The 27,144-nt window shown below is 39.9% G+C and overlaps 1 protein-coding gene across 3 annotated transcripts in view; it reads right to left on the bottom strand.

The window, feature by feature from the left end:
• Nucleotides 1-27,144, bottom strand: part of TMTC1 (transmembrane O-mannosyltransferase targeting cadherins 1) — a 286,995-nt gene that overhangs the window by 51,681 nt on the left and 208,170 nt on the right. For all 3 annotated transcript variants that reach the window (XM_040488521.1, XM_040488523.1, XM_040488522.1), the window contains 2 exons: nt 26,043-26,156; nt 7,782-7,925 (listed from right to left, as the gene is read on the bottom strand). In XM_040488521.1, coding sequence (XP_040344455.1) covers nt 7,782-7,925; nt 26,043-26,156 — 258 coding nt within the window. The remainder of the gene's footprint in view (nt 1-7,781; nt 7,926-26,042; nt 26,157-27,144) is intronic.

Here is a 27,144-nt window from a genome sequence, read left to right as displayed (position 1 = left end):
TAATGGGCAATCAGTGAATCTCTCAGGCACCCCTCAATTTATAGGGAAGGTGGGAGAGGAGCAGATGTTAGAAATAGAAGGAAAAGGGGCGCCTGGGTGGCGCAGTCGGTTCAGCGTCCGACTTCAGCCAGGTCACGATCTCGCGGTCCGTGAGTTCGAGCCCCGCGTCAGACTCTGGGCTGATGGCTCAGAGCCTGGAGCCTGTTTCCGATTCTGTGTCTCCCTCTCTCTCTGCCCCTCCCCCATTCATGCTCTGTCTCTCTCTGTCCCAAAAATAAATAAACGTTGAAAAAAAAATTAAAAAAAAAAAAAAAAAAAGAAATAGAAGGAAAAAATGAAATAAAGAGCTTCAAAACAGGAGGAGGCCAACATTGTCATACTCTTCACTTCAGAGACATCAGGGGAATGAGAGCTGAACGAACAGGTGAGGAGGAAGGAGAAGCACCAAATGCTAACCGTTCTTGCCAATTGACAAGAGAAATTTCAGAAAGAGTTAGGAGAACAGCTTGAGGGAATAGCTGAACTGAGAAAGATTCTCTGGAGGAACCTTGTGTGGGGGAGTGGGATACAGACATTTGTGGAATGGGAAAAATCTGAAGACCTAAAAGCCCACAATAATGCATGGGGGAAGGGGAAAGAAATAAAATCAAGAACACATGTGGATTTTGCACTAATGCCTACTAATGGCTAAAATAAAAAAGACTGACAATACCAAATGTTAGGGTATGAAGCATATGGATCTCTTACCATTGTTGATAGGAGTGCAAGTGGTACAATTACTCTGAAGGACAGTTTGGCAGATTCTTAAAACATTAAAGATACATTTACTTACCCACAATTCTACTCCTAGACGTTTACCTACAAGAAATGAACGTACAAAGACTGGGGGACCTGAACAGTCATAAGACGAATATTCATAATCACTCAAAGCTGCAAACAAACCAAGTAGTCAGCCACAAGAAAATGGATAAACAAAATTACAGTATATTAACACGATGGAAGACTACTCAGCAATAAAAGAATGTAATATGGAACCACATGAATAAGACTCAAAACACTATGATGAGTAAAAATATCCAGAAGCCAAAAAGTACCTATTAAGGATCAACTTTCAATGAAGCTCTAAAACAGGCTAAACTAATCTATGGTGAAAAGAATCAGAATGACTGCCTCGAGGGGGGAGAAATTACTGGAAAGAGGCACGAGGGGTCTTTCTGGAGTGATGGGAATGTTCTATGTTATCCTGGAGGTAATTATGAAAGTATATAGAATTGTCAAAATACAGATTTGTGAATTTTTTCCATGGTAATTATGCCACAACCTAAAAAAAATACAAATAAACAACACATAAATAAGATGTAAACACTGGCCTTGTTAAGGAGGCAAGACAATGTCTCCTCCCTTGGAAGAGTAAAAGAAGAGATAGTCTGTCGACATGCAGGGAATTTTGAGATAGGAAGAAGGGAAGCTGAAAAAATTGACCCTGAATGACTTGAATGTTCTTAGTAAAAGTAAGCGATGATGTCATCTTCTGCGTGTGTTTATGAACACGGAGGAGGGGAAGAAGGATACATGTATTAGGAAAAGGAAAAAAAAAGGAGATATTATAGGATCATAAGGGATGAATCTCTAGCAGCTTTAACTCCTGACCCTGTTTGGTTTCACAATGCTCTCTTCAGAGTTTTGTTAGCTTTGTTTTTCATCCCTAACGCTTGACAGATTACATGACAGTCTAGAGCATACATTCCTGACAGAGGTGAAAATTGCTTCTTGGATTGGAGGTAGTGCTGTGAAAACAATATTAGATTACATATAAAAAATAAAATTAGAAAGGACAATGGTTTGTGGTCTCCCAAAGCTCAACCCCTACGTAACAAATCTTATTCTTGAGTATTCATTAGGGATGGAGGTGATTAGGAAAAAATGCTTTAAAAGGCTTCGAGGGTGAGGGTGGGGGCTAATAATGAAAACGAGTTGAGAAATATTGATCTACAGAAAGCAAAATGCAGGCAATGGGGTACACCGGGTTAGGAGCCTCGTCAGGCAAGTAAATGATAGTCAAGGTGTGAAAGAGTCTATGTTGATGTCACATGCATGAGTGAAATAGATAAATCAGAGATGAGATTATAAATTATGAATATAAAAATCAGAGAGAACAGAGATTCTAATAATGGAGAAGAGCAGGGTCGGCAGGAATGAGGGAGTAAGAGGGGAGTAACACTGGTCGTGGAAGGCACAACAATACTAAGGTCTTAAAAGAAGACAACTTGGAGGGCGTCTGGGTGGCTCAGTCAGTTGAGCATCTGACTTCGGCTCAGGTCATGATCTCGTGGTTGGTGAGTTCGAGCTCCGCTTCGGGCTCTGTGCTGACAGCTCAGATCCTGGAGCCTGCTTCAGACTCTGTGTCCCCCTCTCTCTCTGCTCCACCCCTGCTTGAGCTCTGTCTCTGTCTTTCAAAAATGAATAAACGTAAAAAAATTTTTTTTAAAGAAGACAACTGAACACAGAGAAGAGCTAGAAGGTGGCAGGTCAAAATCATGACCCCATCAGAGAGTTAGTAGGGACGACAGAGGGTGAAAGGTAAGAGGGGGGAGAGGTAAGAGGTTAAGGTCAAAGAGGAACATCAGAATTTCGGTGATACAAAGTAAAAAGGTCTGTGTAAAAATCCCATGGCATGGCCATGTTGGTGGGTGCCCAAGGTAGAGTAGAACCAGAGGGTCTAAGGGTAAAGCTGGCAGAAGAAGTGGGTGACTGATTAAGTTGGGGAGGGGCTGTAATGGGATTGAGACTACACATAAATAAGGTTGGAAGTACCATGAATACCAACAGATCACCATGGCGGTGGGGGCAAGGAGTGAGATTTCACTAGAAGGAAAGGGTGCAGAACTTGCCCACCCAAAGCTGACATCCTAATGTAGCGGAAGGGAACTCCAAAAGCTTTTCTTTATCCAATGGGCTGGCATTTTGAATTCCCAGAGGCTTCAGTTGAAAAGGAGAGAAGAGAACTACCATCTTGAATGTATCAATTCCTTTTTATAAAATAAAAGGTGGTGTAGCTAGTATCAAAGCTATAAAGAAATTTATCCCAAACATTTAAATTTATTCAAAGATAATGGTCACCCTTCTTTCCATGTCCTTTTATTCTTCAGAATTTAATTTTCTAAAGGACCAGACTAAAGAAAATCAAACGTATTTTTTCCCAAATTCAACTTATATATAGTTCAATTATTGGATATCCCATTTCACTTTCTTCTAAATTGGGATTATAATATTTATTATAATACCCATTAACACCCAAATCCTCTCATGTGAATAGAAGGTAGCTCTGGCAATGAGGGAGGTATGCTATGTAATTCTTTAAGAGGGTCTTTTCATATTCTGTTTCAGTAACAAACACTAGCAGCTATTTTCCCCAAGCAGTCACAAAAATATTTTCCTACGCCCTGAATGTAAATATCCGATTATATTCTCTTGAGCCATCAGGGACTTCTGCTCTTTTCAACCATGAAAAGTTTATGCTAATCTTGCCTATTTTCTTTTATGTTTTAGGCTTCACGCAAAGCCAACAATAATTAATATAAATTAAGAATGCTGGCGTGGATAGCTGCTCCTTATCAATCTGTCACACTGCACATATGCTGCACAGAATCATAATAGATTAGCTTCAAAGTCCAGTGAAATGGTCATGAAAGAGGCCAAATATATTTGGATAGCATTCATTGAAATCTATTGCTATGAACAGGTCTAAAGCTATATGTCATATGATTCCAAGAATTCAAGTGACGTTTGTCCTGAGTGCCACACGATTTCTGGGATGGTCTGACAGAATCACATTTTATTTAGAGCTTCTGGCCTGGACAAAGACTTAATTTCTCTCAAAGTCAAAGTCATTAATAAAGGTCTATGCTGTGCAATACAGCAGCCACTAACCACACGTGGTTACTGAACACTTGAAATATGACTAGTCTGAAAGTAAGAAACACTGGGTTTCAAAGATTAATTGTAAAGAAATACACACTAGCTCAGTAATATTTTTACGTGTTCAATTTTAAAATTAATTTTTAATACGAATTACACACTAAAATGACAATATTTTGGATATACAGGGTTAAATAGAATGCATTATTATAATAATTCCACCTTTTTATGTTTTGAAATATGGCTGCTTGAAAATTTTAAGTCACAGATTCTGGATCTCATTACATTTCCATTGGGCGATGTGGCTCTAGGCTGTATCCCAGTTTTGAGGCAAGCCACAAGGAGGCAGTCGAGTGTGGTCAGACAGCTCTAGGTTCAATTCCCATGCCTTCTGTTACTTCGCTAAGGGACCTTGGCACATTACTTCTCCAAGCCTTAGTCTCTTCATTTATAAAATAGGAACGATGACAGTGCCCTGCTCTCAGCGATGAGCAAATCTAACACTTGTGCCTAAATAGGTGCTTGGATTCTCAGAATGCGTATTAAGTTCTAGATTACAAAAAAGGGCACAATTTAAAAAATTAGCTGCCTGATGAGAAACAGATAGGGCAAAAATCTTAAATAGCAAAATGGATCAAATCAAACAAAATTTAAAATATTCTTATTTATTTATTTATTTTTGTCTTTGACCCACTGCTAGTAGCAGACATATATTAAGGTTAAGTAGAAATGAAACTCAGAGTTAACTAAATGTGGATTAGCTCTATTTTCTGAGTTACCTCTCTCTGCTACTGAGGGATATAATGTAAACAAATGTCACTATCCCCCCCACCCCACCCACCCAAAAAAAACCATGATGGGTCTTTCTCCCAGAAGGCAATCACATGCTGTCAAATAGCTGAATATGAAGTAATTCTTGGATTGGAGAGGTATTTGGGCAGCATGGGTCAAGGTAAGTGAATAGAATAGGAATGCAAGGGCAGGCATTCAGTCCTAGGTCTGACAAGGCCTAGGCCAATGTCACATGAGATCTCTGAGCCTTGGTTTCTCCATGTGTAAAACGGGGATGCATATGATAATACCTCTCACAATAGATTAAAGATTAAATAATGCATATGAAAACACTTATCTGTAAACCGGACAGTATTATATAAATGTTAGCTATTAGCATGATTTTATTCTACTGAATTGTAAAAGGAATCTACATAGATACAGCCACTCTGCTTTCTGGTGTAAATGAAAAGAACAAAAGGCAAACAATGGTGACTTTGTACAAAGCACTCAACTTCGCAGGACCCTGGTTTCCTCTTCTTCCCTGTCTACTTTAAGGAGTCACGAGGAGAGCTTCCTCAAAAAAACATGCACTCAGAAAAGTACAGTCTTACACAAATGTAAAGCATTGTCTTTGGTTTGGATAATCATCAAAAGTTGATTTTGACAAAATCTCTGACAAAGAGAGAAAAAGTCCGATGCTCAGTATCCAGGAATCCCTCTTACTGTGAAGAGTAGCCATTGCCATGCTCCAAAAAATAATCCCTTATCCTTTTAGCTCACAGATACTCATTCAAGCTAATAGTGGAATAATATGTGAATTGAAAAAGGAAGGTTAGAGTGTGCATCTCTTGTTCAGGTCTTGGCAAGATGAAATTTAAGGACCATCTAACCATTATTTTCAAGTAGAGGCCCATTCAGCACAATATTGTAACCATAACTGCAGGACATCATTCCTAACAAGAACTGTCATTAAAGCTGGCTCTTTGGGGGAACAAATACTCATATGGTCTTTAAAATCAATACTATGTAATCCAGTTACCCCAAAAGACACTGATAGGACTTTATCCAGCCATTAAGTTACTTGGGCTCGAAGTTAGGACATAAACAGACCCAACAATGACTTTAAAAAAAATGAGTCCATAGAGCATCACATAAAGAAATAAGAGCTCATAAAAATAGCAGAGTAATATAAAAGCACTCTATTGACCTGCAACTAGTTATCTGCAATAACAGAGAACTCATTTTCCCCACATCTCTTGATTTGTTATTATTTTTAATGGGAGTTAACTGGTAATAAAATGGTTTTTCTGTCACAGTGTGTACCATTTCATTCATAGTTGTTTTTCATCAATCTCAACTTGTATCAAGTTGTAACAATAAATTATCTGATTCAAAAATTACATTTATTTGTTTTTTGCTGACTTATAGTTTTATTTCTTTCATTTTAAGTGTATTTTCCTCACATTTACTTATTTTTGTATAGTCTTCCTTGATTTTGTGCTCCTGTAAATGGATAAAGCCATTTCTAAACATAAAACTTCAGACTCAGGGGGTGCCTGGGTGGCTCAGTTGATTAAGCATCTGGCTCTTGATTCCAGCTTAGGTCCTGATCTCATGGTTTGTGAGTTCGAGCCCCACATCCAGCTCTGTGATGACAGTACAGAGACTGCTTGGGATTCTCTCTCTCCCTCCCCCTCTCACTATCTCTCTCTCTCTCTCAAAATAAATAAATAAACTTAAAAAGCAAACAAAAAAAACCCCCTTCAGATTCAGGATGGTACCTATCACATCATACCATATTAGAATGTTCTGTGATTAATCCACCCAATGCTTCTGTCCAAACAAGATTAGATAAAAACACACATTAACACACACATTAGGAGAAAGGACTATTATCTATCTATATATGTAAAATTAAAGGAGTAAACAAGAAGGTGGAGAAGCTGCATCACACTGAGTTACTGAGATAATTAGAGGACAATCCTGCTGGAGCACCTGGGTGGCTCAGTCAGTTACTCTTGGTTTCAGCTCAGGTCATGGTCTCACAATTCCTGAGTTTGAGCCCCACATCTGGCTCTGAGCTGACAGTGTGGAGCCTGCTTGGGATTTTCTCTCTCCTTCTCCATCTCTCTCTCTCAAAAATAAACAAATAAACATTAAAAAAAAAAAAAAAAAGACAATCCTGTTAGGGAGAGGCCAAAAGAACAAAGCAAACCATTCGCTTTAAAAGTACCAGATGAGCACTCTAGAAATTTAGAGACGTGGAAACCAATTCAGTAAGTGTGTGGACTGTCAGCATCCTAACGAGCATCACTACAATCTCATTCCAAACATTTTCATCCTATTTCCGCTTCTGATGTACCATCACCAACATACCAAGACTCTGTATTAATAAAAAGACAAGATGCAAAAGTATACCTGTGTGCTTCAGTCTTCAGTGACACTAATCAACCTTTTACTGGGCAGTGACAGTACCCGGTGACTGGTGACTATACCCGGCAGGTCTTCCTAAGAGTAAGACTTACCATCACTAAGTCCAGGCAGACCTTACTTTGTTTTTTTACTGCTAGTACACACTGAACACAAGCTGTGGTTCTGTCATTTGCCTACAGTTTTAGAGCAGATTGCTCTTCGTGGATAAGTACTTTTACAAGGTATACTCATGGAATACCTGGGAAACGCCTTTCCAAAAAAAAATTGGGAAATGTCGTATTCCATATTGCCTTCTTCAAGATTCACGGGGCATTTAGGATATTAAAGGTTCTTGCAAGAGGGGAGTCATCCTTGTCTAACTTGGCATTTCCTAAGTTTACCTGACCAAGGAGCCCTTCCCTATTCCTACCCCTCCACAGACAATCTGTGAACATATCTCAGAACTAACATGTCCAGAGAGACACTCTAGGGAAATACTCTTTTTGACTGATAAGGGATAGAGTTAATTTAGATGAATATGACCTCTTCTCAAAGCTTGGAAATGTTTATTATCCTACTCTAAGAAGAGGACTGAAGCACGACCAAATGAGTGTTGAGAAAGAAAGGGGTGCCTAAAATGACAAGCGCACCTAATCGAAGGTCCACCTTGTACTTACTTGAGGAGATTCCCAAGATTGAAAAGAGCTCGGTTGTGCTGTGGATTTAGCTGGAGAGCCCTCTGATAGTAGATCTTTGCCTCTGCTGTGTCTCTTGTCAGCGTTCCGAGGTTGTTCAGGGCACTGGCGTGGCGAGGATACAACCTGAAAAATTAGAGATATTAAGCCAGGATTGTTCAAAAACTCCTCAGGTGGGCACAACAATTTACTTGTTTTCCTTCCTCCTCCACCCTAGGAATGTCACAACCCAAACAAAACACTGAATTCTTCCTTTATTTTAATGGGTTGTCCACGTGAAATTTTAATTATGTATGCAGCTGCAGGCATATAAATGTGGCTGAGAAGTACATATTTGACAGGGGTATATGTAAATAACCCCCAAATGGTGCAAAAATAAACAGTATACAAATCTATCAGGTTTAACCAAATTTTAGTCCTTTGGATCCTACAATTACTTTCAATTTGCTTTGACAGAAAACCCCTATTGCCTCACCACTTCTGAGTTTCTGGGCTGGTAGGACTGCTGACCAGCTGCCCATATAATGCCCACTATGTACATAAGACGCTGGGGGTTCTTTGGATGAGGGCATCTTCATGAACATATTTGGATTGGAAGATGAGTCAGACTGCCATTATTGGGAAAGGATAATACACACGATTTTCCCGTAAAAATAAACTTTACTCCCGAAATGGCTTTTCATCTTGGCTCTCTTTTTCCATTTTACCCCCTTTCTCTCCTCCTATTATAATTTGGGTGCCAACTGGCCTAAGAGAGTTCTCAGAATGAAAATCCTGACAAACACTTTAAAAAAAATTAAGTAATGCACAAGGAAGTGAAAATGGCATTCCCAATGTTCAAAAGCAAATGTAAAGGAGGACTGGGGATACATCAGTAAGTCAAATTTATGCTGATTAAGGAGGGAAGGGAATCAATTTACTTCCATAACTCAAAACCATAAAGAAGGTAAATCCACACAGCTACATAGTTTAGTTGTTTCTGCTATACTTAGAGCAGAATATTTAGCAGACTAAGAGGTTCACTCCATCTCTGTCACCCAGAGTACTCAGAATAAGCCTGTGAAGCTGCCTGTTAATGTAGGAAAGCTAAGATAAGGCCCAAATAAAAATAGGATGTGTACTTGTCAAGTCTCTTGACAATCAAATGACATGCTTGGCCTCTCCCACTCTGTTCCACACCTTCTAAGATCAATTATATTTGGGAGCAGAAGGGGGTCCTATTTAAAAGGCTGACAAGTCAAGTCTCATGGTTTGTCTTTTTAAACCTTTGCTTAACCCACAGTTTCCTAGGTTTATTTGACCATGCAATCCTTCCCTACTCCCTTTTATTTATTTATTTATTTTTTTTTCCCTACTCCCTTTTAGAGCAGCGATGAACACAATGAACATCTCTAAGAACTAGTATTTTCAGGAAGACATTACAGGTAATGCTCCTCAAGACTGTCAAGGACTCTTCACAGACATGTTATGCCCTCCCAAAGCTGGAAAGCCCTAATTACTCTCAATGGCTGCAGAGATTGTTGGAGAGAGAGATATTATGAGAGGAAGTTGGGGAAAAGAAAACATGCTGGGCCAGCACATGGCACTATTGTTTGCTGATCTCTGGTCACCTTTACTCAGGCAAAGACAACCTGAGGTCCCTGGTGGTAGCCCCACAACCCCAAGCTTCACAATCCTGAAGTATGGCAAGTCCTTGGCCTGAGGGACAGCAAGTCCTTGGCTCTCTTTCTCTGAGATGCCACTATGGGACATCAGAGCTATGATGAGAGACAGAATGCTCTTGTACCTGTTCATTCACTACATACCCACAAAAGTCTCCTGAGAAGCTTATGTCTAAGAATGATTTTGGAAGTGGTTACAGAGAGGATATCACTGCCAGCACTCAAATTCTTCTAAAGATTTTTTATTTTTTTATTTTTTTTTTTTGTGCAGGTGAAGATGTTGAGCAAAGCTCTCTGACTTCCCAAAGATTTAAGGGATGTCCAATGAACTCAGTGAGAACAGTTCTCATTTCCCTGCTGACCAGCTGTAACAGAAAGCTTTCCGGGGACATCTGTCTTCTTAAACCTTGATCTTTTCCTTGATTCTTTAGGCTTGGGAGCCCTTGAAACAAATACGTGAGGTGAAACCACTACCTATGGGAAAGGACAGTCGAAATTCAATAAGATCTTCCACCATGGGCTCACCCATCTCCTGCTGCACGCATCTGCATGGTCAAGCAACTGCCCTCGGCACTGGCTCTCAGCCTACCTTCTCAAATTTTATGTTCCCTCATGATCCACTGTCACTTAAATAGTCATGCACTTTCAATTTCACTGAGTACAAAAATGTTTCTCTTTCTCTCTCTCTCTCCCTTTTTTTTTTTTGAAATCAGAAACAATATAAATCCACACCAAACTCAAAAACAAAAATAATCAGTGAGAAGGAAATAAAAAACAGATATAAGAAACAGATATAAGCACTATGAGGGAAAAGGCCTTTTTATGTCCTGTGCCCCGAGAACCTGTCTGCAACTGCAGAACCATGAGGCTTAGGACAGGGATCCATGGCCAACCACAAATCCCCGCCAACCATGAATCAAGCCAGGGAAGATGCTCGGTGTTAACAAAGAGTCCTGATCCAACGAGGAAAGGGATTTCTAGCATCTACAAGGGTTTACTTAATCTAGTACCACTCATAGTCCTCCACTTGAAAAATGTGCAATATTGTTTATTCCTAATAGTAAGGGTTTGCTGGCAATATCCTCTCTCACTGGGTATCCGATTAGGTTCACCTAATCACAAGGAAGCACTGCATTATTTATAAAACAAAGCTGAATTTCATTAAAAGAGTTCTAAAATAACCAAGTCGGCAAAAAATACCACTCCTTATTTTGAGTCTTAGATAGACAGAAATTTTCTTCAAACACATACTCTTTTCTTGTTCACTGAAGATCTATAGAAGGACAAGAGTTATTTTGTGCTTTTACTTTCCAAATAAACTTGGGTTTGAATTAGCTTGGGTCTAATTCAATACTGAGGGCTCCAGGAAGGGAATTTTCTACTGGAAAAATGAACAATTTAAGGGCTGTTTATGTTGCTACATCAATGGTCAGAATAAATTTAGCCCATCTTGACTTTTACTTCTACAGGTATGTTTTACAAAAGTTCTGTTAGTGATTGATTATTCCCTTCCCTATCTAAAAAATCTCAGCAAAAGCTTCACTGAACTAGAGTGGAGTGGTGATTTTCAAACCTATTTTTTTTCACATTTTAGTAGCTTTATTTACTTTTTAAAAGTACCCCACCCAACACCCTAGCAATACTCAGTTTGTTCTTTCTTTTTTTTTTTTTCAAGAGTAGAATTTAGTGATTCATCACTTACATATAACACCCAGTGCTCATCCCAACCAGTGTCATCCTTAATGCCCCTCAGCCCTTTAGCCCTTCCCCCACACTCAACACCCCTCCAGCAACCCTCAGTTTGTCTTCATATTTAAAATCTCTTATGGTTTGTCTGCCTCTCTGTTTTTATATTATTTTTGCTTTCCTTCTCCTATGTTCATCTGTTCTGTATCTCAAATTCCACATGAGTGAAATCATGATATTTGTCTCTGACTTATTTCACTTAGCATAATACATTCTAATTCCATCCATGTTATTGCAAATGGCAAGATTTCATCCTTCTTGATTAGCAAGTAATATTCCATTGAATATATATACCACATCCTCACTATCTATTCATCAGTCAATGACATTTGGACACTTTCCATACGTTGACTATTGTTGATAGTGTTGCTATAAACATTGGGGTGCATGTGCCCCTTTGAATCAGCATTTTTGTATCATTTGGATAAATACCTAGTAGGGCAACTGCTGGGTCATAGGGTAGTTCTATTTTTCATTTTTTGAGGTACCTCCATATGTTTTCCAGAATGGCTGCAACAGTTTGCATTCCCACCAGTAGGGCGAAAGGGCTCCTCTTTCTCCTCATCCTTGCCAACATCTGTTCTTGCCTGAGTTGTTAAGGTTAGCCATTCTGACAGGTGTGAGGTGGAATCTCACTGTGGTTTTGATTGTAGCTCCCTGATGATGAGTGATATTGAACATTTTTTCATGTGTCTGTTAGCCATCTGTAGATCTTCTTTGGAAAAGTGTCTATTCATGCCTTTTGCCCATTTCTTCACTGGATTATTTGTTTTTTGGGTGTTGATTTTGATAAGCTCTTTATAGATTTTGGATACTAATCCTTTATCTGATATGTCATTTGAAAATATCTTCTCTCATTCCATCACTCGCCTTTTAGTTTTGCTGATTGTTTCCTTCACTGTTTCTTTCACTTCCTTCAAAAAGATTTTTATCTTTTTTTTTTTTTTTTTTTTTTACTGTCATGGCTTAAGATTTATTCCAGCAAAGGATACAGTGAAGGAATAAAAGAAAAAGTATATATACAGTAAACCTTGGATTGCAAGTAACTTGTTCTGCAAGAAGATTTTTATCTTAATGAGGTCCCAATAGTTCATTTTGGCCTTGCCTCCAGAGACATGTTGAGTAAGAAGTTGCTGTGGCCAAAGTCAAAGAGGTTTTTGCCTGTTTTCTCCTCTATGATTTTGATGGTTTCCTGTGTACATTTAGGTCTTTCATCCATTTTGAGTTTATTTTTGTGTATAGTGTAAGAAAGTGGTCCAGGTTCATTCTTCTGCATGTTGCTGTCCAGTTTTCCCAACACCATTTACTGAAGAGACTGTCTTTTTTCCTTGGATATTCTTTCCTGCTTTGTCAAAGATTAGTTGGCCATATGTTTCTGGGTCCATTTCTGGGTTCTCTATTCTGTTCCATTGATCTATGTGTCTGTTGTTGTGTCAGTACCATACTGTCTTGATGATCACAGCTTGAAGTCTGGAATTGTGATGCTTCCAGCTTTGGTTTTCTTTTTCAGGATTTCTTTGGCTATGTGGGGTCTTTTCTGGTTCCATACAAATTTTAGGATTGTTTGTTCTAGCTCTCTGAAGAATGCTGGTGTTATTTTGATAGGGTTTGCCGTTCTCTATATTTAAGAGTCTCTTACGATTTGCCTTCCTCTCTGTTTTTATCTTATCTTTCCTTCCCTTCCCCTATGTTCATCTCACGTATGAGTGAAATCAGATGATATTTATCTTTATCTGACTGACTTATTTCGCTTAGCATGATAAACTCTAGTTCCATCCAGGTTATTGCAAATGGCAAGATTTCATTCTCTTTGGTTGCCAAGTAATATTCCATTGTATATAATACCACATCTTCTTTATCCATTCATCAGTCGGTGGACATTTGGGCTCAAACCTATTTTTTTTAAGATCAATGTGAACAGCTCCTGGATTTTCTTTCTCATAATCTTACCCAACATTTGTGTTGTTTATGGGGACTCTCTTGCTATTTCTTAATTATTGTCATTTTATTTCAGTGAGTTAAATTCTTAAAAATGTATGATAGAGGAAATATGTTATATTGTCAAATAGTTCCAGGGTATAAGGAAGTTTATTTTTCCTCTTTAACAATGAAACCTAAACATAGAGATAGAGTTCCTATGAACTGAAGAGAGTTTTTTTCAAATATCAGATAATTTGTATTCTTTTTTGCTAATGTTTATTTTGAGAGAGAGATAGCATGAGCAGGGCAGAGACAGAAAGAGAGAGGGAGGGAGAGAATCTGAAGCAGGTTCTGTGCTATGAGTGAAGAGCCTGATGCGGGTCTCCATCCCAAGAACTGTGAGATCACGAGCTGAGCTAAAACTAAGAGTCAGACACTCAACTGACTGAGCCACCCAGGCAACCCTGGATAATTTATATTCTTGATAGGAAAACATCCATTTGAGCATTTAAGGGGTTCTTAATTTTTACCTAGCAGTGTTTTCTTAAGCAGGATTGATAAAATAAGTAGTTGAGGATCTATGAGTCCCCTTCATTCCCAGTCACCTTAACTCTGAGCAGCAACATTGACAACATCACTGGGGGGTGGGGGAGCAGGAATAAAAGAAAATGGGTCCAAAGGGACCTGGGATGTATTAATGATACTTCACATTGTAGAGTACTTTTTCTTCCATTATCTCCTTTAAGCCTCCTAATTCTTTTAAGTAGAATTACTGTACTATTTTAGAGTTGAGGGAAAAAATTGAGTAGGTAATAGATTAAAAAAAAAAAAAATCTCAGACACATGTGTTCTGTTCCTGTTCCTGTAAATCTATTTATTTTCCCCAAACATTATGAGTCATTTGACCTTCAGCAAATAAATAAACTGCTACAAATTAGAGCTTCCATTTAGAATAATTTCTCCTCTTTTTCTTTGGCCAATCCATTCACCTATGATCTTATAGGAACTAGTTCTCAGTGACAGAAATAGAATAAACTCAATACTCAGGACATTTGGCTATTGAGATTCTCATGCACTGGAAAAATTTGTTACCTGTTGTACAAAATAATCCTGGTACCTCGGAAAAGCATAGTATTAGAAAAAGCTATTCAGTGAGTGCACAAGATGTATATATACTCTCTCATCTACTGTTCTTTTTTTTTTTTTTTAATTTTTTTTTCAACGTTTATTTATTTTTGGGACAGAGAGAGACACAGCATGAACGGGGGAGGGGCAGAGAGAGAGAGAGACACAGAAACGGAAACAGGCTCCAGGCTCTGAGCCATCAGCCCAGAGCCCGACGCGGGGCTCGAACTCACGGACCGCGAGATCGTGACCTGGCTGAAGTCGGCCGCTTAACCGACTGCGCCACCCAGGCGCCCCGGCTCATCTACTGTTCTTAAGCTTTAACCTCCAGATCACCTGAAGATCCAGAGACATAAGATATATATGACCAAAGTTTGGTTTTATATTTTCTTTCAGTCATTTACTTGGAATTTTGTACAATGTGTTCAAAAGTTAAGGATGCTCTTAATTTTTTATCGTTTGATTACCCCTTCACTGTGCAAGCAATATTGTATCATGTGCTTCAGTTTGCAATTTCCTTTTAGAATATACACACCGTGATTTATTTGTCTGATTTTCATTCCACACATTAATTTATTTGAGGTTAACTATGCCAAGGGCAGATGTTTATTTTCTATTTCCTGCTGAGAAAAAAAAATCCAAAAGAAAAACATGGCTGGGAAAAAAATTCAACCATAAAATCTGAATTTCATTGGACTAAAAAAATGTCCAAAGCAAACTTTATTTCAGGAGTCAGCAGTGTATTTTCAACCAGATTGGTCTCTGGCACTTTTTAAGTGCTTTCCTGTTATAAGATTTGAACTATCATGTCACTAAAATGTACCAGGTAACACTGATTATTGATCTGCTTTTTTACTTTTTTTGAAATTGCCATTAACAAACAAGTCTTACCACTTTCTTTTTGTACTATTTAAGATAGCTTTGGAAAAAAACCTCACAAGCAATTTTGGGAAATGTGACACACTCTCTAAAGAGGGCCAACTAAATTATCTGACCTCTCACAATGGATGACTTCTCACAGCGATCCAGAAGGACTCCGCCCAGTTGATTTTCCGAGATAATTTAGAGTAGAACCCTGTTCTCTGATGCCCTCAGGAAATGAGTCATTTTAAGTGGCTGAATTTTCCTGATTCCTGACAATTTAACTCTAGAGGTTGGGAAATGTATTCAATTAAATACGTCTCTGCTTTTTGAAATAGAAAATGGTAAACATAATTTAACCTTTCTCAGAGGCTTGGGGTGATTGTAGTGACCTTTGGTTTTTGTGGCAGATGGTGGGGAATTGCTCTGGTGGAGTAGAAAAAAAATAACTGTATTTGGAGTCAGAAGCCATGTGTGACTTTCTAGCTATGTGATTTTGAATTTAAGTCTGTCCTTTAGTTGCTTTCTCTAGAACAGTAAGGTCAATAACATAATGACCTTCTTATCTTTTCATACCCATCACCATACCTGTTCCACTACAAACATTTAATGTTTTGGGATTGGTTGCAGGACCTCTGGGTAGTAGTACTTGGCTGCCCCTACAGACCTAATGAACCCATGTCAGGCTGAAGCCACCAGCTCTCCTTCTCTCATGGATTTCTCACCCTCCAAAAAAATCATTGTCTCCACTGTTGTCAATGGCCTTCAGCTTGCTCCTATCAGTCAGAATAACATCCATTATTTCTTCATCACTAAGCCAGTGAACACTCAAGTCATCTTGTATCCATCTGTCTCTCCTGTGCCGTGGGTTCTCAGATGTGAAGGACACATCACTCTCTCCATTTTAAGAATGTAGGAATGTTCTTTGTCAAATCCTTATCCCAAAGTCTGTCAATCCTTCATCATCTAAAGCAAATGATCCCCACAGGCACCAGAGGCACTTCCTCCAAGCCTTTCTGATACACTGAACACCAAGTGGAATTTCAGACACATGCAATTTTAAAAGCTACATTGAAGGTTGTAAGGAAATCCAAAGTCCTACATGACAGATCAATGTGCGCATGGAATCCTTACTGTAATAACACTTTGTAGCATGAATAGTACTCTGCAGGAAAAGTGTGTCCATATTCCTAATCAATAACTGCCAATGAAGAAGATCATGAGGGACAGGGAAGGAGAAGGGTATATATCCTGAATATCCACCTCAGGAATTGGTGGTCACCACTGGCAGAAACTAGGGGTATTAAATGCCTTGTGATACATACGACAGCCCTGCATAATGAAGAGCTGTTCCATCTAAATTGTTGACGGCTCTCCCACTGAGAAACAGTGCTTGTTATTACAGAGGGGTCCTCCGACTCTAAGGGAGCCTGTGATATTTTATGCATTATATTCCCTCAGTCTTTCTTTCAACAATCACTTATTGGGCACTTACTAAGGGCCCACAGAAATAAAGAGAAAGCAGCCCTTGCTCTCAAGGAGGTCCCGTGGCAGAAGAGGGAGAGACAAGGACACCAACTTACTTTAGTGCACTATGGTCAGAGCACACAGGGCAGAAAGAGACAAAGCAGAAGGAGGGGAGTATAAGAGACAGGAGCTCATGGCAGGAGCCATGGTAATCACCAAGGTGTTGCCAGGAGAGATGATGCGTTACCAGAGAGGCAGTAAGAGTTAGGGGGAAGGGGAGGAGGGGATACAAATAGGAAGAGGAAGGAAGGCTGCTTCAGAGAGAGAAAGCAAAACCAAACAGAACTCAGGAAACAAAACATTTTACTCCAGCTTAAGCACAAACTAGAAAGGAAGGCAATAAAGGAAAAGGAGCAGGTTTGGGACAAAAGGTGGTAATGTGAATCTCAGGTGCAGAGAGGGTAATTTGTGGAAATGTCCAGGAATCAGATGGACAGATGGCTCTGACAGGAAAGCTATGTGGTGAAATTACAGATCTGAGAGTTAATCAGCATACAGACATTAACTAAAGCCTTTGGAACTCAAGAAATCCCTTGGGAGGAAAGCAAAGATTGAGAAAAGAAGGTGACCTAGCAGAGGGGTCTGAGGACTCCTCTATTAAGGGTTTGGAGGAGAGTCTCAAGAAATAGAAGAAAAACCATGACAGCATAAAAGCTGAAAAAGAACCTGTCTAAAAAGGAGAGAGCAGTCAACAAAATTAATGCTGCCAAGCGTCAAGTAATTTACTGATATATTTATTTTTAATGTTTTATTTATTTATTTTGTGTGTGTGTATAAGAGAGAGAGAGAGAGAGAGAGGGAAAGAAAGAATGAGCAGGGGTGGGGCAGAGAAAGGGAGAGAGAGAATCCCGAGCAGGCTCCACGCTGTCAGTGCAGAACCCAAATGCTGGGTTCAAACTCACAAACCATGAGATCATGACCTTAGCCAAAGTCAAGAGTCAAAAGCTTAAATGACTGAGCCACCCAGGGGTCCTGAGAGTCAAGTAATTTAATTGCCAAGCAGCGTCCTCCTCAGGAGTTACCCACCTGGAGGCAGCTGGTGTGCTGGAGGAAATCAGTTTCAGTGGTGGAGAGGGAACCAACTGCAGTTGAGTGATGAGAAGGACACAAGGGAGAAGAAGATACTGAGACTTGCAGGAAATTTCACTACTTGAAAGGTGGGAAGAGACAGACTGAATGGCAGGAAGGGCTAACAGGAGATGTAAAGGCTGGTTTGCATATTTATTTAAAGATGGCAGGGACGCCTAGGTAGCTAGTCGGTTAAGCGTCTGACTTCCACTCAGGTCATGATTTCACAGTTCGAGCCCCTCATCGGGCTCTGTGCTGACAGCTCAAAGCCTGGAGCCTGCTTCAGATTCTGTCTCCCTCTCTCTCTGCTCCTCCCCCACTCACACTCTGTCATTCTCTCTCTCTCAAAAATAAATAAACATTACAAAAATTTCAAAAAATAAATAAAGATGGCAGAAGCCTGAGAATATTTAAGTATTAATGGAAAAGTGCCCAGTAAAGGAAGGGTTTTAAACGAAATCTCTGAGGAGCTGGAAATGATGCACTCCTGAGCACAGGAGTCAGCCTCAGAGGAGACAAACCAGAAGGGTAGGTAATTGGAGAGGAGGGGGGCAAGATGGGTTTGGAGACAGATTAAAAATATGTTCTGTAGAAGCAACTAAGGATCTACTTTTGATGGTTTTTAGTTTTTACACTGTATTTCAGTTACCATTTTTAAAAAGTGGTTTAATTAATTTATTTTGATGGGGGGAAAGGGGCAGGAGAGAGAGAGAGAGAGAGAGAGAGAGAGAGAGAGAGAGAGAGAGAATGAATCCCAAGCAGACTCCACGCTGTCAGTGCAGAGACTGATGTGATCACACGAACCATGAGATTATGACCTGGGCTGAGATCAAGAGTCGGATGCTTAACCAACTGAGCCACCCAAGCGCCCCCTTGATTACCATTTTTAAAAATTTCAGGTAATTCACAAAGAAAAAGAGACCGTTCAAAGATGTCTACATGCAGCATTCATCCATCCAACACGCATTTACTAAGAGCCACATTCCTGGCATTGTTCTCCAGGCTGGGGGAAAGGACACAAATCTCTACTCTTGTGGGGCTTTCCTTTTAGTGGAGGGAGACAGACAATTCACAAAATGATAAGTAGGTTAGAGGGTGATAAAGGCAGTGGAGAAAATGAAGCAAAGAAGAGGAATAGAGTACGTTGGTGGTGACCGCACTCTTAGGTGGGGTGGCCCGGGAAGGCCTTGGGACAAGATGACATAAGTAGGGAGTCCTGAAGGAAGGGAGTGAGGCAGCTGTTTAGAGAGTGAGAGGGTGTTCTGGGAAGAGGGAACCACAAATTCAGAGTCCCTAAATAGGAAAGTGGCCTGACTGATGTGTGCCTGGAGCCCTACACGGCTGGAGCTGAGTGGTCAAGACAAGGTGCAGGAGGTGAGGTGTGAGAAAGACAGTGCAGGGCATGGAGCTAGCTGCAGGGGCCTTGAGAGACAGGAATCCAAGTGAGAGACGATGGGCCGTGGAGGTGGAGAGAAGGGTCAGATTTGGGATATAGTCATAACATATAATGAGTTTATCACTGCCAGGTATACACACACTGCTTTAAGCTTTGAAATAAATTAATTATCTTATAATATTCCAACCCTAGGAAGTAGGTAACACCACTTTTTATTTTAATAAAAAATCTAAGTGATATTGTTTAAACTGTCATAATTGCTTATATACGAAATTGTAACATAAGCTAGTGTAGTGGATGCTGTCTTACAGCACCCAGACAACACCCATGTCTGAAGCACTTGCTGACAGCTCACATGGGGGTCTTCTCTGGGCATTGCTCTCTGCCTCGGGGGAACTGCCTCACTAGAGGCTACCCGCCCTGCCTGGGGCAGTGATTGGTTGATAAGGGGGCATAAAGGTTCCACTTCTTGCCTCCATTCTTGGCAACCCTGAGGGGCCCTCCCAACTCCAGAGCTTCCTAAGGGGTCAGCTGAAGCCCTGGGACTGCACTGCCCTCAACCCTCCCCCGCATTGACCATCCTGCTTCCCTGGCTTCCTTCCCTGGTGTTCCAGAGAGCACTTCTTAATAGACTTCCTGCATGCAAATCCCTGCCCCAGGGATTCTGTTTCCTGGGGAAGCACAGCAAGTTTTTAAAGTGAAAGTGGTATAAGGCAGGGAAAAGAAGAAGAAGAAGAAGAAGAAGAAGAAGAAGAAGAAGACGACGACGGAATGAAATATTTTTGTTGTTATTTTAAATGTTTGTTTATTTTGGGGAGAGAGTGTGAGTGGGGGAGGGGCAGAGAGAGAATCCCAAGAAAGATCCATGCTGTCAGTGCAGAGCCTGAGGGGCTTGAACTCACAAACCATGAGATCGTGACCTGATCCAAAGTCAGATGATCAACCGACTGAGCCACCCAGGTGACCCTGGAAATGTTCTTGAGTAGAAATTACACAACCTTCATTCAGAAATTTAGTCCATAAGTATGGCCATAATATGAGTCAATTCTAGTTTTCTAAATGAAATAGGGCTTAACTTCTTAGATTTAAGGAATAAAACTGCTATTCTTAATTAACACAAAATATATACAGTAAAGTTATTATTTCATCAACAAAAAAATAAAACTAATTTCAACTGTCTACTTGTGATACTGGAAAGTGTATTTAGACTTTTATAAACGAAAATACCACACGGGCAGAAAAGCCTATCTCCACTTGTTAAACCTGGCTAACAAATGGTCCTGGAATTTTAATTCTTTCCAGAAATACATGGCAGCTGGTATCCAAGGTCACTTTCACTCGTAAGAGTTATTTTAAATGTTCACTTAAAATAGGCTGTGTAATGAAGGACTTTTAAAACAGCCAATAAATCCTGATTTAAGAAAAAAAAATGTTCACACGCTACCAGCTTTATAGACAGCATTTTTCAAAGGAATTATATAAAGCAATCTTATTGATAAACTAAGAACATTAGTGAACAGTGGGTTAATTACACATAGTTAGATTTCTTTAGACTCTAATGATAATGCTGTTTCTTTGATTCTTTCATTACTATCTGTTTTCCCCATGTACTCACTCCTACAGTCTAATGGAGTCTCCTTGCAGAGTTCTGGTTATCCACGCAGGACAGAGTGCAAAGAATGCTATCTGTGGTTGCTATTATCATGACAAGTCTCTATTTTTTGCATTAAAAAAATGAGGGGCGCCTGGGTGGCGCAGTCGGTTAAGCGTCTGACTTCAGCCAGGTCACGATCTCACGGTCCGTGAGTTCGAGCCCCGCGTCAGGCTCTGGGCTGATGGCTCGGAGCCTGGAGCCTGTTTCCGATTCTGTGTCTCCCTCTCTCTCTGCCCCTCCCCCATTCATGCTCTGTCTCTGTCCCATAAATAAATAAAAACGTTGAAAAAAAATTTTAAAAAAATGCAGTCAGGGGCTCCTGAGTGTCTCAGTCGATTAAGCATCTGCCTGTTGATTTCAACTCAGGTCTTGATCTCACGGTTTGTGAGTTTGAGCCCCAAAGGGATTCCTTGCTTGGGATCCTCTCCCTGTCTCTATGTCCCTCCCAGCTCTCTCTCTCTCTCTTCACCACCCCCCCAAATAAATAAATAAATAAACATTAAAAAAATTCCAATCAGGAAGATTTTTAGTTCTATGCTGTGCCATGTGTTAGCTAATTAAATAGCTAGTAGAGATTTCTTTGGTACAGGAGCATTAAAAGCACATTTCTTCCCTTTTAATTATGCAAATAGAAAAGAGCTTGGTCAAGGACTTCTATCCCCTTCGAATAGTCCATTCATTCCCTTCAGATTTTCTGTTTAGAACATCAACAACAGATGTATCAGGAATGGAAAAGGCTGCTCTAAGGGTCCCCTGGCTGCCCAAGCATATTTGAGTACCCTCAGGAAAGGGTAATGTATCTCCTGCTTGATAGGAGTATGGGAAGGTGGAAATCTCAGATGATTTACTGTGTATTTCATGTTGAAAGCATACCTGTGAGAAAGAAACAGCTGTCTGGGTGACTGAAGATCACAGCCCTTGTATTAGGAGGGAATCCTACATAGCACTGATATCCAATCACTGGAGATACTCTGGGTGTAGTGCGCCAGGAGGAAGAGGGCATCTACGCGAACAACTGTTCCATAGAACATGGGACAATTTGCTGCTGACAGTGGGGAGGCCTTCCTGACTCACCTGGACAAAGGTGAACTCTATTCATTCCCAGGTGGGGGGGGGGGGCTCTTGATGGCCAGCCCATTTTAACCAACCAGTAACTGAGTCATGCAGGGAATTTAAATATAAAATGAAAAACAATTTCCATGACTCTAACACCTGTAGTGAAAAATCTTTTAAAATAGTCTCTTCACTATGTCATCAGATTTCCAGATGTTCTCTATTCTCTGGAAATATCCACAACTTAATAAACTTTCTCTATAAGCCTGGGCATTTTTCATTCTGTAAGTTGAGTTGTATGAGTAAAAGCCAGTTGTGTTTATTGACAGATTTACTGCAGTTTTAGTTTTTATTGCAACTGTACAATGTAATGAAACATTTTGCAAATTGACAAAATATAAATGTGGAAAAAAAGAGAGCTGTTATTTATATAGAAGCTAAGGAAATACTCTGGAAATACTCAAAAAAGAGAAGCTGCTCAAGAAATTGCTGTGGAATTAGATGTAAGAGTAACTGTAAAAGACTGCAGGAGGAAAATCAGAAAAATCTCAGTCATTACATTTTTACTCCCCTTTAAAGTATCAAAACCTGATCATCAGAGAAATGATTTATGGATGCGATTTTTGCAGGTTATAATCAGTTGACTCTTACCCAAAGGAAAAAGCTTGGTTTGATATTTGAAGATTGGTGAATGTATGTACATGTGAAACTTGAGGGTACTATAAATCATTCAAGAATGTGCATAATTTGTCTTACGATTCTCCACTTTTAACTGACTTTTGAAGCAAATCAACAGGCCACTGGCCAAGGGCACATGCAGTATCTTCTGCACTTTATCCAGGCAGGGCCACCATCTCTCCTTGTGGGCTTCCTGGATGAGTCATTTCATGGAGTTTTTGTGCAGGAAGAGGTAAGATATTGGGTGGTCTCTGAACTTTCTACTCCCCTCATGTGAGATGGAATGTTAGAAACTTTCTCCAGGTTTTGAACAATGGTCGGCAAGCTCTGGAGGCAAATGGCAGATCCACCAGTGCTGTTCTGATATTCCACCATATGGAATCCTGAACTTTATAGAGCCTGGAATAGGTATAAACATGAGAGCTGCCCCTCACAGCAAAACAAAGCTAACACTTGTGTTCACTGAGGATTTGAGAGAAGAGTTTTGCCATTTTCCTTTGCTGATTTGGGTCTTAATCTGAATCTATAACCTCAGCTGCAACATTTTCCAGGGGAGATTTTCCTTGCACTACAGAAATATAATAAATGAGGTACACCAAAAGGGAGGAGAAGTTAGTGGTGCTTCTTTGTTGTCTAAAACATAGAATGAGGTTTAAAAGAAGCAGAATATTCATGGCATGTATAATTACCAATTTAATGTAGCATTATTTCCAGCATTGTAAGCCAGCCAAAATGATATTGGTATAGATACAACCCTAATGACTAATTTCATCATTGCCTTTGGGATCTACCCAGTCATTACAACAAAAATGGATAATTGTTGGGACTGATTTCAGATAATAGCGCCGTTAGCCCTGCATTTTCCCAATCATTCTCTTTCTTGCTGTGTGCAAATATGGAAACCATCAGATACACTAAAGTTGAAACACGGAGGAAGGAGTCAGAGCGGGGGGTGGGGGAGAGCTCTGTCTCAGCAACTTCCACAAAGAAAGAACAATATTAAAATAAGGGCAGGGGTGCCTGGGTGGCTCAGTTGTTTAAGCGTCTGACTTTGGCTCAGGTCATGATCTCACAGTTTGTGAGTTTGAGTCCCACATCGGGCTCTGAGCTGACAGCTTAGAACCCGGAGCCTGCTTCAGATTCTGTGTCTCCCTCTCTCTGCCTTTCCTGTTCACACTCTGACTCTCTTTCTCAAAAATAAACATTAAAAAAAATTAAAAGATAAAATAAAATAAGGGCAGTCTTCCAGTCATCTCGGATAAATAATCATGAAAATGATGACTAGTCCTGGTATTTTCCTTTTCTCTCTAGCACAAAGAGTGACAATTTATTTAAAAGCAAACAAACAAAAAAACAAACCCAGATCCATTGAAAATTCACCACAGAGGTATCCACACAAAAATGATGCTACTTAAATCAGAAGTATTTTGAGCCTGGTGTGAGAGGATGAAATATTTCACTAATTACTATGCGGTGTATTTATAGCTTTAATTGTTTTTCCCCCACTTCTCAAGGGACATGTTTCTTCCAGAAGCACAGTTGCCGAAGCAAACATTTATTTTTATTGTTTCATGGGAAAAAAGCGGTAGTACCCAACCAGCTACTATAATTCTGTAAAATCAGCTGCTAGAGAATTTTATGTAATTTATACTTTTGCCCCAAGCAGTGCCTTAGGGTCTGCCTTATTTTTCTGTTTGAACTTGACAGAAAATAGTCTGCTGGAATGCAATAAATTTTAAAAGATTCTGATAATACTTCCTTTCAACGAATACTTTTCAGGCAAACTTACTGCTCTTTTCTTCTCTTCAAGGATGCTCACCTGAAATCCTGAAACATCAATTAACCATTAAGCCAAAACATACTTTATTTGTACCCTTGAAGGAATATGCCTCTTTAAAATTTTTTTTTTCAACGTTTATTTATTTTTGGGACAGAGAGAGACAGAGCATGAACAGGGGAGGGGCAGAGAGAGAGGGAGACACAGAATCGGAAACAGGCTCCAGGCTCTGAGCCATCAGCCCAGAGCCCGACGCGGGGCTTGAACTCACGGACCGCGAGATCGTGACCTGGCTGAAGTCGGACGCTTAACCGACTGCGCCACCCAGGCGCCCCGGAATATGCCTCTTTAAAAAAGATATCTCCTCATTGCAAAAATAATACATGTTCATTGTGGAACATCTGGAGTACAAAATATACAGAAAAAAATTAATCTACTCACTAACCAGAGGGAAGTATTGTAAACATTTGGGTAAACTGGCTTCCAGTGAAAGAATAGAAATCTGAATTAAATCTTAAAAATGATCTTTTATTCCTAAATAAAAAACCTATTTTCCTTAAAAAAAGTTTTGTTACAATTTTCCTCTGGGACTTCCATTTCTTGGATCTTTGGAATAGTATTTGATAGTGAACTTGACGTGCACAGTTTAAAATTTTTATCATATTGAATGCTAAGAGACCCTGAAGTCTAAAATATTTCAGTTGATGAATAATATACTTATGTAAGAACACCGTTCAAAAGGATAATTTAAAAAATCAGGCCAGTGACTTTCAGAATGATGATTTCAAACTAAGCTTTGAGACAATGCTAGTACATGCTTCAGAGAAATATCTATTTGTTTGGTATGCATACTTTAAGCATATCCCAAAGTGGAACACGAGCCCAAAATTCAACCAAAAGGGGGCCAATCTGCAGGGGTATGGAAACCTCTCTAAAAAGCTTCCATGAGTCTCACAGTACTCAATAAAAGAGAAGACTCACCTGTCTGTGTTTTGACCATTTGGAGATTCCAAGCTATGTATAGTTCTCCTGCCTCCACATGTTCCAGATTAAAGACATTTATCATGTGGGATCTTTTAGATAAGACCATCTTGAAAGCCAGGATTGCAATTGTGAGTATTCAAGAGCAATAGAGACTGCCACTGGTAATATAGGCTTACATTTGTAGTTTCTTTTAAAGTGACATGTAAAGCTCTGTTTAGTATAGTCTCTTCCAAATGAATACAGGGAGATGAGTACAAGAAGAGTGTCAGGGCTGTTTATACACACACACACACACACACACACACACACACACGCCCCTTATTAACATATTCCCAGCATGGTAATCAAGTGTCTTCTAGTACTCTTTCTATTGAATACAACTATCAGGGTATTTATTTCATTTCCATACTCAAATGCCTTCATATAAATCCTTTCTGATAACGGGAAGCCTGAAGTGAGAATTCACTGGAATACACGTTCTCAGAGTTCACTGGTGTATTTTTGACAACCAACTCCTGTTCTTCTGCATATGTGTATTTGACTGGGTGTCACCTGAGTATCGTGTAGCAATGGAAACTTTTACAGGAAAACACCAAGAATTAGTAGCAAGGCAGAGTTACCACATTCACAACAGACTTGAGCACTGAGCAGAAGATGGGGAGTCCAGGATCCATACCACCTCCAAGGAGATGTTCACTGCCCGCCCCCCTCCTCCCCCCACCCCCACACACACTGGGAGGGTGAGTGAATGAACCTGAGAAGCACAGCAGGGAAACAGTCCTAGGGCGCTTACCTGAGGGCTGTTCTGTAGTGGTAGATGGCTTCCCGGTTCCGACCTTGATCCTTCAGGAAATTGGCATAGTTGTAGTGAACCTTGGCATTGTGGGGCAGAGTTTGAACTCCAGACCTACAATTAATACATTAAAAAAAAAAAAAAGAACAACAGAATACTAGTTAGGAATACTGTCAGTTTCTTTCATGTTTTACTCAGTTTCATGAACCTTCATTTGAAATGTCCATTGCATCCATCTAAGTCAGGTTTTCCAAAATTTGTGAATCGTGTCACTTTATTAAATATGCTTCTCTGGAAAATAATGAAGGCAGTGTGTGGTTGTGCACAACTAAACAAACATGCTGACCGCATATGAAGCAGAGGGGGTGGGATGGGATAATTCTCTGGAGAACAAAACTGCAAGCTCAGGTTAATTCAGTTTTTTCCTTCCTTGCTTCTTTTGTTCACTTACAACCTTCCTTTAAAAAAAAAATGGAGAGCATCTACAAAAATATATCATTACTAGACTGGCCTCCCTATTATGTTTTATTGGAAATTAACATTTCCCATGTACCAAGCCTGGGCTAATTAAAATAAATAAATAAACAAATGCAGGTATAATTATTATTTTACAAGTTGCAGACAAGGAAATGAGGTTTTGCTCAAAAAGGTTAAAAAAAAAAACCAACCTTGCTTAAATGTCACTGTATTAGTCTGCTTGCACTGCCATAACCAAATACCTGGGGAACGCCCACAGGATAGCACTGAAATTTTGGAGACGATTCAAGGGGCAAGTGGGGGCAGGAGAGGAGCCATTTCTCATTCATAACTAGCCCACACATTTAACCTGTACACAACTACACAGTTGGTAAGTGGCAGAAATGGGACCCTAGAGGATTGCAGTTTGGTTCTAGAGTCCCTCGTTCCCTCACATGCAGGGAGGTGGGGGCAGGGGAATGATGAAAGAAAATGGGTTGGAGGGCCACTTGGAAAGAAAACTTCCGGGATTCTTGAGGATTAAATGCGGGAGGGGGACAGTTGATGAGAGAGAGCAAGGAGAAAGCATAACAACCTAGTTTCTGGGCAACTTTAATGCACTACTACCTCTCCCAGATAACATACT

Source organism: Herpailurus yagouaroundi, unplaced genomic scaffold, assembly GCF_014898765.1.
Source record: "Herpailurus yagouaroundi ecotype Mexico unplaced genomic scaffold, PumYag 166, whole genome shotgun sequence".
Lineage (NCBI taxonomy): Eukaryota > Metazoa > Chordata > Mammalia > Carnivora > Felidae > Herpailurus > Herpailurus yagouaroundi.
Note: the sequence above shows the minus strand (reverse complement) of the source record. Positions and strands in the feature narration are given on the sequence as shown.